This window comes from Sinocyclocheilus rhinocerous, unplaced genomic scaffold (genome assembly GCF_001515625.1).
Source record: "Sinocyclocheilus rhinocerous isolate Xijiao unplaced genomic scaffold, SAMN03320098_v1.1 scaffold2981, whole genome shotgun sequence".
In the NCBI taxonomy this organism is placed as follows: Eukaryota; Metazoa; Chordata; class Actinopteri; order Cypriniformes; family Cyprinidae; genus Sinocyclocheilus; species Sinocyclocheilus rhinocerous.
Genome location: NW_015639521.1, coordinates 267,601 through 280,387, shown reverse-complemented (window position 1 = coordinate 280,387; position 12,787 = coordinate 267,601). Strand labels below are relative to the sequence as shown.

The 12,787-nt window shown below is 35.3% G+C and overlaps 2 protein-coding genes across 2 annotated transcripts in view; one reads left to right on the top strand and one right to left on the bottom strand.

Moving 5' to 3' along the window:
- The window catches only part of LOC107751311 (zinc finger protein DZIP1L-like), a 14,896-nt gene extending 13,360 nt beyond the window's left edge, over positions 1-1,536 (bottom strand). Inside the window, exon 1 of the mRNA XM_016566987.1 lies at positions 1,422-1,536. The gene's annotated coding sequence lies outside the window, so the exon portion shown is untranslated. The remainder of the gene's footprint in view (positions 1-1,421) is intronic.
- A 3,672-nt stretch (positions 1,537-5,208) lies between these two features.
- LOC107751310 (heparan sulfate 2-O-sulfotransferase 1-like) overlaps positions 5,209-12,787 on the top strand; it is a 74,371-nt gene continuing 66,792 nt past the window's right edge. The window contains exon 1 of the mRNA XM_016566986.1: positions 5,209-5,627. Within this exon, the coding sequence (XP_016422472.1) occupies positions 5,504-5,627 (124 nt within the window). The 5' untranslated portion in view covers positions 5,209-5,503. The remainder of the gene's footprint in view (positions 5,628-12,787) is intronic.

Here is a 12,787-nt window from a genome sequence, read left to right as displayed (position 1 = left end):
GTGTGTGTGTGTGTGTGTGTGTGTGTCTATATATATATATATATATATAAAATACCTCGCTACGTGTACTGCGGTAGGCTAACCGAGACTTGTCATATGCACTTACATATTGTTGCTCTTTTGTTAGTTTTGATTGCTTCTATTGTCCTCATTTGTAAGTCGCTTTGGATAAAAGCGTCTGCTAAATGTCTAAATGTAAATGTAAATAAAACAGAACCAAATATAAATCTATTAAATGAGTGTTGAATATGAAAGAGATCTCATATTTCTTAAAGAGCAATTTTCTTAATAACAGTCAAGCACACAGATACAAATATTTTTACCTGAAAATGCACATGGTAAGGGTTCATCTTGCACTGGTATGAATCAGTGCCATGGGGTCTGTACTGAGTTTAATGTCTTTTAGTTGACATAACAACAGTAAACCGTCTCTCTGCAACTCAAACTAAACCAGTCACACTACTGGCTAATAGTATTTCACTTCCCATGTTTCTAGACAACCAGTCAAGCCTGTAAATCTGACTGCACGATCTAAACAGCTTACCAGGCAAATTACATGCATCAGTAATATAAATGTTTTCTCAGGGTCTTAATGATTGATTGAATAAATGACCAAATTAAGGCCTGCCAACATCAACATCCACTCCTCTTAATATTAGGAATTAAAGTATCATTGTTTCTTACTATTTACTTCCTTCCTTCCTTACTTAGAAATAAGCCATAAAGTATTTTGGTTAGGAAATATTATTAATCAGATCATTGTCAGTGTGGTATAACCACTTATATATATATATATATATTAATAATAATGAACTATTATAGATCAGTGGGTATAACCAATATGCGAGATGCAGGTTATTGTCATGTGATTAAAACAAACAAACAAACAAAAACAAAGAGGACTGCTTTAAACACTCATGACTCTCATATATTTTGAACTTTTTAATGAAAAGGAATGTTGTGTGCAGGTCAAACATAATCCCAAGAAAACTTCGTCAAGATACGCAAAAAGCATGATATTAATGAAAAACATATTGAATAATATGATGCATAATATGTTTGTGTGTACACGTGTAGCAGTGTGTGCAAACAAAGTATATTAGTAGCTTTTTGCTCCACTTAACTTATTTAGAGTCATTAAATCTTGAATCTAAAAATGGTTTAAACGTTGTAATAAGTAACACACACATTTCTAATTTGAGACGTGATATAAACCTCATTTTTAAAAGATTGCTGTCGTCACTGACCCATCTGTAGCCTTGTTAATAACAGTACAGCGGTAATATATATTACATTATAAAGTAACCTACGTAAACTGTTATTTCTGCGATCAACGGTTGACAACGCCGATAACACTGTACACACATAGTAGTACACACACAGTAGCCTACCTAATAGTTAATGAGATTTCAGACACTTACCTTTTTCTTGATTACAAAAGGTACAAAAATATATAAGTTAAAAGAAGAAAATTGGAGCAATTCGTGATGACAGCTTCAAGCTGCAAACTGAAAGGAGAAGTTAACAGCTGGCAAGTGTTGCTGATGGGCGGGGCTAACAGAGAAGCGTTTCTTGTTGCCATGGTGACTACTGACTCATGACCTCTGGTGCCACAACTAAAGATTAGAAGAGAAGAGGCAGTTTTCAGGAAAACTGTGGATCATTTGTGTATGTTTAGCGTCCTTTATACAAGCAGATTAGCGTCCTTTATAGAAATAAATTGTAAACAAAATCAAACGATTGATTTGTAAAACTTTTGAACTTTAAAACTTTTTTGAATGGGTCTTTTATCAAATAACACACAAGCATACCAATCTATACGTGTGCCATATGTAATATTTTACGATCTCGTCTCACATGCAGTTACTTTATTAAACTTACAAAAACGATAGTATGGAAACAATGTCATCCAACAATGCCATACAACAATGTAACTGAACACATGATGGCGCCACAACTTAGTACACGTCTGGGATGGTGGCAAGTTTTCCTGATGATGGGAAGTTGACAGATAACACGTGGACACAAATGTTGTTTCAATATATATTTAACCCTATATTTCTATGTAAAAAAATATATATCAATTTCAGTATTATAACATACTAAAGTATTTAAATACACTTCTGTTTTGAAAATAATAATTATATTATGATGAGGAAAGCAGTATTTTGCCCTCAGTGACCAACAAAACAAAACTAGGTAAATAAATAAATGCATAAATATTTTTGTAAATATATGTACAAATAGAAAATATATTACAAATAGAAAAATATATACAAATACATTTCTTTAAAATTAGAATGATTTCTGTTTCATAATGTCAAGTCTTAGCATGCTTTCCCAAAATATGGAATCTGATGGTATTTAAAATATACTATACAGTCAGTTTAATGGTTTTAAAACAATAGGTTAGTGAAACAGTTACAAGATGCAAAACAATTAATTAATATGCAAGAATGGACAAAGGAAAACATCTCTCAATATGTACGTCTTCTAAATCTATTTAGCTTGACAATCATCAGTAAATGTCTGTGCATTTTACAGATTCTCTTTAAGGGATGTTTAAATATCATTCATGCTCTCTGCCTGACGGCTTCGGCCACTTCTGAGGAGCAAGTTCATCCTTCACTGTCTGTTTAATGAGGTGCTTGACTTGCCTGAAGTGACTCTCTGTCGCCCAACTCTGTTCTCACACAGCCCTACCAGTCTTACTGTCAGTACTAGTACCTCCTTTTCACAACAATCCATCAGATTGGAATTCTATTTTCTATGACCACAGAGTCAAATATACTGGGGAAGTCAAGGGGCTTTATATCAGTTACTGGTTATAACTAGATTTTTAGTACAATATATGAATGCTTGTTTTCTCGAGCTGTGACTGACTGTCATATTTACAACTCGTGAATTCTGTCCACAAAACAAAGATTCAGATATTTGTGATAACTGTTGGCTGAAAAAAACAAACAAATCATATATCCTGCTTACATTAGTAATGTATGAATTTGAGGTCATTGTCATTCCATCACTTACGGAATCAATATAAAATAAACTCCATATTTCCCACAGGCTCTCTCTTAGTTATGTAAATCAATTTTAATAGAAAAAGCCACACTGAACTTCAGATCTCTCTCTCTCTCTCTCTCTCTCTGCTATTAATAAATCAGCATTTAGACCAAAGCATGTATTATTAATTATTAGTTTTGAGTAATAGTACAAGAGGTTAATAATGGATGTCTGGGCATGATTAATGCATTGTTAATTAGCTGCTAATACGAGTATTTTCACTGCTTTACTGCTGATTAGTGTTGTAATCCTTTTAAGGTTGCCTCCTTTATGCCTTATAGTTTTACTCCTTGCTCCATGAGTAATGCCTTTTAACTGCTCATTTTACTGCAGACATGTCATTTCCCATAGTGAATGAGGGACAATATAATTGAACTCACAAGAGAAGAAAATATAAAAAATAGCAGATAGTACTTTAAATCAGTTACATTGCAGCTTAAAATTACAACATGACAGCAAGCCGTAAATCACAGATAATCTCTTGAGAACGTATTGACTTTGTATTGTATTGGCTGCATAGGGAAAGACTACTGAAGATACTATTGGCAGAACAGACTTGTCTAAAACACCTCAGTGTGCAATCTTTTTTTTAAAAGGCAATTAATCAACAAATTCATATAAGCAGTTCATGTTTTTTTCTATTTATTTACTTTTATAAGAGGAGGTTTCACCCTTCACTGATTATTTTTGTATGCTCGCTGTGTTGTGAAGTTAATTAAACCTTTAAAATTTAAATAGGATTTTTCTCCACTGCTGTAGAAGTAATTCTTTATAATGAGACATTCAAATGCACTACAATTATATTTGAAAAAAAAAAAAAAACTGCAAACAGTCTACAGTAGGTTGATAGAAATGTTACCAAAGAAAACCTTGTTTTTGTTCTGTGCTGTTTTTATCAACCAGTGTGCTAAATTTTATTTAACCTTTATTTAGCCAGGAGAATCCCACTGAAACATCACAATCTCTTCTTCCAGGGAGACATGGTCAAGACGGCAGCACATAGAGTTTCACAAAAAGATATATATATATATATATATACTGTATATATATAGTAAAGAAGCTGTGACAAACGTCTTCTTTGTGTCTACTGGTCGGTCTGTCTGAGACATACTGGCTCTCTTTGTTATCTTCTTACATTGATCTAAGACACAAAGGATGCCAAGCACTTTAATGGTGCACTGAATGCGCCTTCAGATTATGAAATGATGGTCCAATGAACTTGATAGATTCACTGAACTCTGTTGATCTATAAGTTACTTTTGATAATACAGTTTTTCTGAATTGCTAAAACACTAAACCCCAATCTCTGAACCAAATTCTCACTAGCTTAAACCAATTTGTCGAATAAAGCACTCTTTCTGCTAAACCTTAAACACGTTCAGGCAGTTAGGCTCTATTTGCAATCCCATGCACTCTTTTTGCAAAACTCTAAACACATTCTCATTCGCTCAAACACTTATCACACTGTGATGCATTTGTGCTGCAAAATGCTAAACACAAGCGGCAAAAGTTAAACAGAACTATAAAGCACAGTTGTCATCGTTTACACACAAAGATTCGAAATTGTTCACACTTGTTGCTAATGATGTGATCAAACCAACTGTGCAAAATATGAGCCAGTTCAGAGTGCACAAGTGGCACAGGTGACTGAATGATGATACGAACAATAGATGGAAACAAGAAAGTCCTCAGGCCGGACTCAAGCACAAAGACATGATGCTGAGACAGAATGAAACTCTCCCTGACCCTGATTTTACAATTGCACAACTTAACAGTATTTGAGTGTACTGTAACATGCTATTCATTTGGAGTTTTCATGTGTGTGTGATCTGAGAGCACTGTTTGATTTTGAGTGCAAATGGTTTTGCAGAGATTGTTTGATATTGATGGAAGAGTCAGAGGTTTCATGAATCAAGTTTGAGTATTTGGATTTGTGTTTAAGGTTTTGAGAAAATGAGTGATGGTTTCAAGAAATGTGTTTTAGCAATTCAGAAAAACTGTAATATTCCTTAGCCAAGTCTTTCACTGAGACAAGCAATGGGAAAGACTTGGCTCATGTCAATCTCCAACCCGATAGATGGCGCTTTAAGCACCGTCCTGTTCCACTCGCCTCATTTCAGTCCGCGGAGGAATACAATCCCTGTGTTGAGTGACGCAGGAGAGCAGTGGGCGATCGGAGCTGCACTGATGTGCAACTAAAACCAAGAGTCAAGCGTCCCGAGTTTTAACAGAATACTACCATCTGCAAACAGATGAGCGTCTGAAATGCCCTTGCTTGCACTAATGTGTTCGGTTACTACATCCTTAACTTTACTCTGTTCTCTGCGCATAATCGAGATCATCTGTAGGGAGTCGATATTTACTGCTCCAGTAACGGATTGATCCCAATTTCTCATTCACATTTTACGGCATGACATGTAGATAATCATCCGATACTTTGATGGGGCTCCTGAGGATCATGATGCCACCCAAGTTCCAGCTGCTGGCTGTTATGGCGTTTGGAGTGGCGATGCTGTTTATTGAGAACCAGATTCAGAAGCTGGAAGAGTCTCGGGCAAAGCTGGGTAAGACTGCGGTTGTGTCTCAAACATCAGAGAGCTGCCTGTCTACCCTAGAAAGCCTTTTTGGACACCATGCACGTTCGATTCTTTATAGAATCGATTGGAACGCGCTTATGATGTACAGAAATGCTGTTTAGGTAGGCAGCTCATTAGGGTTTGAGACAGTCTGCTGCTGTTGTCTTCACAACACAAGACAGTATGAATGAGAGTGAGTGCTAAAAGACGACCGAATTTGCATTACACGATCAACTTATTTGACGTAATAGTTCACTCACAAATGAAAATTTCATTCTGTAGTCCCCCTCATGTAATTCCAGACTTGTTTGACTCCTTATATGTTTCTTCATGTATAAGTATAATTAAAGTAGTCCAGACTATTCATGCATTATTATTCATGTCTACTGAAGCCGTATGATAGGTTTGTGTGGTGTATAGACTGATTTTTTACTTATAATCTTCACCTCCATTAAACCATAATAGAGTGCAAGAGTGCACTTTTTCAGTGTCCTTGGTTCTGAAAGTATTTTTCTCATTCTTTTTTTCTCATAGGGTTTTTTTTAAAGTCATTGTTAAAGAGTTTTACTTTTATACCATCAACCAAACCAAGTAGCTACGTGGTAAATCACAATATTACAAACATTGATTTGAAGCAAAAACATATTTGAAAATTGGACAAAAGACAAAAGCACAAGACTGTATACTGAACAGCTTTAATGATGGAAGGAACTACATTCCCATGAAGCATTGTGATTGACAATCAAAACAATGGATTTTGATTTAAAGGGGTCATATGATGCGATTTCAAGTTTTCCTTTCTCTTTGGAGTGTTACAAGCTGTTCGTGCATAGATAAGATCCCTAAAGTTGCAAAGACTAAAGTCTCAAACCCAAAGAGAGATTCTTTATAAAAGTTAAGACTCGCCCACACCCTCCTAAAACGCCTTGTTTAAACATGCCCCCACATGTCTAGTCACTGTGTGGGAAGATTTGCATAACACGGCCCAAATGTATACGCAAAGAAAGAAGGCGTAACTTTGATTCTCGCTGTATTGTTGCCGCCGCTGCCATGTCGTGGAGACACTGTGTGTTTCGTTGTGAAAGCGAAACTACTTTGTTTGGCCTTCCAAAAGAGGCCACAACTAGAAATCAGTGGTTAAGTTGTATTTACAACACTGTTCCAGAACAGTTCAAACCAAATATTCGTGTGTGTTTCCTGAACCTTTCAATGCCGGCTGTTCTGACTCACAACCTGTAAGTATGTTTTCATATTTAAAGAATTTGCCACTGATGATTCAAGCACGAGTTTTGAGCAGTGTAGAGTAGCACTTGTTGTTTGTCGTTTCTCCGATCACAAATGCAGACAAATGGTTTACGCGGCGCGATACGCAACGCATAAAAAGACAATTATAAGTATAAGTATAATGTACAGTATGTGGAAAATGTGTTTTTTTAACCTTAAACCGCATAAACGCATTACATTACACCAAATACAAAAATAATGTTCTTTTAAGCAACATCATATGACCCCTTTAAAGGTGTAGATTATATATAGATATATAATAAATAATCCCGGAGGGTTGTGAACATCTGCATGCTTGCTTTTGTTATGGAATAATCTGATAATTTGCACTCAAAATAAATAATACACAAATATATAGGCCTAATGGAATCCCATCTAAGCAAATGGCATGAAAGTCAGCGTTTACATATAGTGGCACCTTTAAAATAAATGAATAAACATGCCACTCTCCGTTCCCAGCGCAAATGATGCTGTCATATTTAGCATTGAGCCCAGTTTTTGCATTATGGATGAGGAAATATTAATCATAAGTCCATGAAGTGGAGAGTTAATTAAACTGAAAGCAATGCTGCCGTTCTAGCCCTGTGATGGACGTTTGTTGAGACGATCACAAATGCAGACAAATGGTTTACGCGGCGCGATACGCAACGCATAAAAAGACAATTATAAGTATAAGTATAATGTACAGTATGTGGAAAATGTGTTTTTTTAACCTTAAACCGCATAAACGCATTACATTACACCAAATACAAAAATAATGTTCTTTTAAGCAACATCATATGACCCCTTTAAAGGTGTAGATTATATATAGAGACAATACATTTTATGTTTTCAGAATATTCTCAGTCTCAGTGAATCGTTTGTTCACGAATTGTACATTGTTACTTCTCTTAAGAAAGAAAATCTTACTTACTAAAGATTTTCAATGAATCATAATTTAAATTTCGTTCTGTCCCTCATATAATTTTTATCATCTGATTCCAGAAGACGTGGAATATAGTGCATGAGTCTTGAGGGCACCTTTTATACTTCTTAATGCATTCTGGTTGAGGCTTGACATCTTTATGCAAAATTCATGGTCATTGCTCAAAAAAAGATATTCTTCAAAATGTATAACAGCATGAGGGCGAGTAAATTATGAGTTTTTATTTTTGGGTGAACTGTCCCTTTATATAACAAACTATAGAAAACAAACTGTAGCAATGTTATTGTCACAGATTGAATGAAGAGATACAGTAAGTCAGCACTAAGCAGGGTATTTAGTACATTTGATCAAACTCTTACACTGATCCGATTTTACTCACCAATCTGCTTTTGTTTATAATCGGCTTACACATTTATACTCATCATAGTGCTCAGTGTGTAAGGCAGGTAAGAGATTATTAGACAAATAATAGACTTCAGCTGAAGTGAAATCTATGAATGCTGACTGGTCTGCCAGCAGGTTTTGTCTTGCCCTTTCTTGTCTTGAGTTTATGAATGTTATAGCATTCTAAAGATTGCCTCTAGTTGATCCTGATTCCAGACTGAGTTTTTGACAGTTCAATATGGAGTCTACATATTTTGCATCATGACCATGCAGTCAAAGTTCCATCAACCTTATGCATTAACTTTGCAAAGCAAATGTGTGTTTGGTTGGCACCTGAGATGACCCACATTTGCCATTCTTTTGGTGTGACGGTTGATTATTAGAAAACACAGTGGAAGGCAAGTGAAAGCATGATTTGTAGCTTAAAATATATAGTAGTGTATTATGTGTGGATCATACCATTGTTTTTGTCTGAATATTTTAATATCCAACATTTTGTTTGTGTCCTAAATGTTGCAAAAGTAATTCAGCTGTAAGCCACATACCTGCTGATGTTCCTAGTGTTTTCACACACATCCTCCAATGACCCATGACAATTGTCTGCAGCCCAGGTGCATCCACGCTTTCGTGAAGCAGAACAGCTGAAATTTATTTAGTCTGACACTGAAAAGATGGGTAGAAGTCGAGTTACAGGTCTGTGGAAATTATTGAACATTTAGAGTGGGAAACTTGTTAGAGAGAACATTTAGAGTGGGGAATTTGGACTTTTCTTTAAGTGGGAAAAAATGCAGCTGCTGGAGCCTACAAATGTATGCAGTTCCTAAGCCTAATTGGCTTCTGCTGTTGGTACATTTAATGTTATTGTTCATGACAGATATTGTGAATATTTTAATAAAGTAATATTACATTTATCTGCTCCTTAATTAAACTGAAAGCAATGCTGCCGTTCTAGCCCTGTGATGGACGTTTGTTGAGGCTTAGGATGCCAGGGCTGACAGAGGAGTGAAATCTGATTTGCCCTGTGCAGGCTTTGAATTTATAGACTCTGCACTATGCTTATTAGGTTGTCTCAAATGACATGGTTCATTAGAAGATGGAAAACCCTTAGCTTTGCCTCCCACTCCACTAAGTTGCAAGCATCACTGTCAATCTATAAATCTGGTGTTCAGCCACTGCCAACAGGCCTCTTATTGGGTTTTTTACTTATGCCGTAGATTATACAACATCAGTTTATTCTCATTCCACTACCAGCTGTGCAGCTCACAAAGAGAAAGAAGCAGAAGCCTGCGTGCAGCGTGACCAGAATAGCTCCGCTTTAAAGAGACCACGTTGCATGTCGTAAAATTCTCCTAATGTTGTTCTGTTGGCAAAGAGATGAAAGACTGACTATCTGAAATCAATTTGATGCCAATGATACGGAGCATAATCCCTTGGACATGCTGTGCAAATAGTTCACCAGATTGTTAGAAATACATTTGGAGGCATGAAATAGCAGGCATGTTGTATAATATAGATAATATTGAAAGAAATGAATACTTTTATGAATACTTTTGTTCAGCAACATGATTACAGTCAAGACATTTATAATGTTGCAAAAGATTAGTAGCCTATATAATAAATGCTGTTGTTTTCAACTTTCTATAAAAATTTTCATGGTTTTGACAAAAATATTAAGCAGCACAACTGTTTCCAGCATTGATAATAGTAAGAAATGCTTCTTGAGCACCAGATCAGCATATTAGAATGATTTTTGAAGGATCATTTGACACTGAAGACTTTGCTGTCACATGAATAAATTACATTTGAAAATATGTTAAAATAGAAAAGTTATTTTACAATATCACTGTTTTTTTCTGTCCATTTGATCAAATAAAGCCTTAGCGCATAGTAGACTTCCATTAAAAGTATTAAACAATTTTACTGACCCCGATTTTTTTAAATGTAGTGTTAATGAGAAGAGAGACCAATTTTTAAAATGGAAGCAGGTTTATGTGAATACACATTTGACTGCTCAATTTACAGCTAAAGCTTTTCTTAAATACCATTTAAGGTTAAGTGTGTAATTTTAAATATTTTAACAGATTCCACTATTGTTGAATTTGCAGTGCAAAATAATGTGTTGTCTTTACTGGTTGCATTCAAAAGTAAAAAAAAAAAACGTACCAGACAGTGTGACCAGATTCACAAACACATGATTCTTATGGTTTGCTTTGATAAATGCACAGTTATGATGTGTAATTTCAGAATCGGTTATTTTTCATAATTTTTGCAGTTATGTTGGTGATGTCAACACTGTCTTACGGTTAATTTGTACATATTTTACGAGGTGGCTAATTCGTACGACCTCACTCGTATGATTTTGTACGATTTCTGTGATGGTTAAGTTTAGGGGCGGGGTTAGGTGTGGTGCTTCTTCGTACGAATTCCTACGAATTTGCCACTTCGTAAAATACGTAAGATTTTTCACAAATTGTATGAATTCGTATGAGTGAGGTTGTACAAATTTGTACGAATTAGCCACTTTGTCAAATATGTACGAATTGCTGTGAGATGCTGGTAGTGTAAAATATGCTTACTTGACCTTTTAAGAATAATTTATTTTGTTCTTTTTAGCAAGCCACTTTAATTACACAGTGCTGTATTGCTGATAGTAAGTCCTTTTCACTTATCACAAACAAGCATTTTATCAAAAGGTCTCTTTCTACAGTGATGGTAGTTAACTTTTAACAGACATAAAGAATGGATGTGCTTGTTAGCAGGTGATTCATTCCCATGTCAGCCACTGGAATCTCTTTCAGGACTGAGGTGGACAAACTTGCTGTCTATGTGCCCAGGGGTGAGTGGCTGATAGCAGAGCTCTCTAAATTGGAAACCTTGCTCTGATGACTTTTAAAATGGAGTGATTTATTCTGTTTGTCATCAGAACAGCACCTCTCAGCTGTTTTCCTAGTATTCATGTCATGCTCTGAGAATTGAAAATGGGCCCTGTGTTGTCTTGACTACATGCAGAACAGGTCTAAGTGATGTCAGTGCAATTTTTTTTTTTGTCTGGCTTTTCTGTCATGTGTACAGACTTTTGGAATGCCTTTGTCTTTGGATTCAAGAGGTGATTTGATGGGAGATGACGCAACAGTTGCAATTGCTTCTTAATTAAAAGCAAAATTATGTAGTCTGTTATGAAGCTGTTATCTGTAAAATATTGAGCTGATTGATTTTAAAATACTGCCCGTTTGCTCACCCGCATGCTTTGACCACTAATTTTAGTTAGCCTACATATTTTTCTCTTTGCATTAGATTTCTTTATTATTATTATTATTATTATTATTATTATTTATTTTTGTCAGAAGGTTTGAATTCTAATGTTTTAAGTTATTTTTAAATTCTTAAGATAAGAAAAAAAAAGTGTAACTATTTTGTTTGAATTGCACGTTGTAAAGTATATATGTGCTGCTAAAATCTAGACACCAGAGAGAGGTAATTTACTGTAACAGTACTCATCTTTCTTGCACAAAAGCAGAATTTCAAACTTCAATAAAATTCTGAATTTCTTCAAATTAATTAATAATCACAGGGAAATACAAATACTGAACTTTATGCTGACCTGCAAATTAAATTATATATGTTAAATTATATAAATACACTTTATGGAATTTCTTCGTCTTTGTTGCGTACCAATTATAACAGTAAACTTAATTTTATTATATACTTAATTTTTTATAATAAATAGTTGCAATTCTCCTTCATTCTGTTTTACTGACGTCTGTAATAGCAGAGCAGATAAAAGGTGTATTGCATGTTGCTCCCTCTATTGTATGGGCATGAATTTGCTTTTCCCACAGCCCATCACATGTTCATTTTGCTCTTGGTGTAAATAGATTGTTGGCTATTCTTTTTTGATAGTTTTTCACATTTTAAAAGGTCCTTTATGTACTTGAAAGTTCCATTTCTCTTTTCATGGTGTCCAATTATCCACCATGGCAGAATCTCTATACAATAGGTACGCAGGAGCTAACCCATTAAGGGCCTTATAAGTAATAATATCTTGTAACTGATACGGTACAACAATCTTGATGTAAGGTTTGTGTGTGTTCTAGCACAGACAATCTTGTTATATACAGCTTTTCACATATTGCTTACAGGCATCTTCAAAGAAATATAATACATACAGGGGTCAACTCCATTTCCTAGAGATTATCCTGCAACCCGCTGGCACTCCATTGCCATGGGAACTTCTAAATTGGTTGAGAAGTTACCTGCACTTTGTTCACCTGCACACAAGCAGTTGTGTTTCTGTAAGTGCTTACCTGAACCTGATATCACTTATAATGAATCCGAGATCCTGCCAGTGAGAGGGTTGTCACATTAGTTTCTAAATGCATTCCTCAGTTAAGATACAGTTTGTGTTTACAGTCACCATATTGGCAAATGACCCACTTCACTCAAACAAAAAAACGTGTTTTAATTAAATCTTATCAACCCTCTACGCACACCTTGGCAATATAATCGCCATTGGCTAGTAAATTTTTTTGTTTACTCGCCAGACTGATATACTATT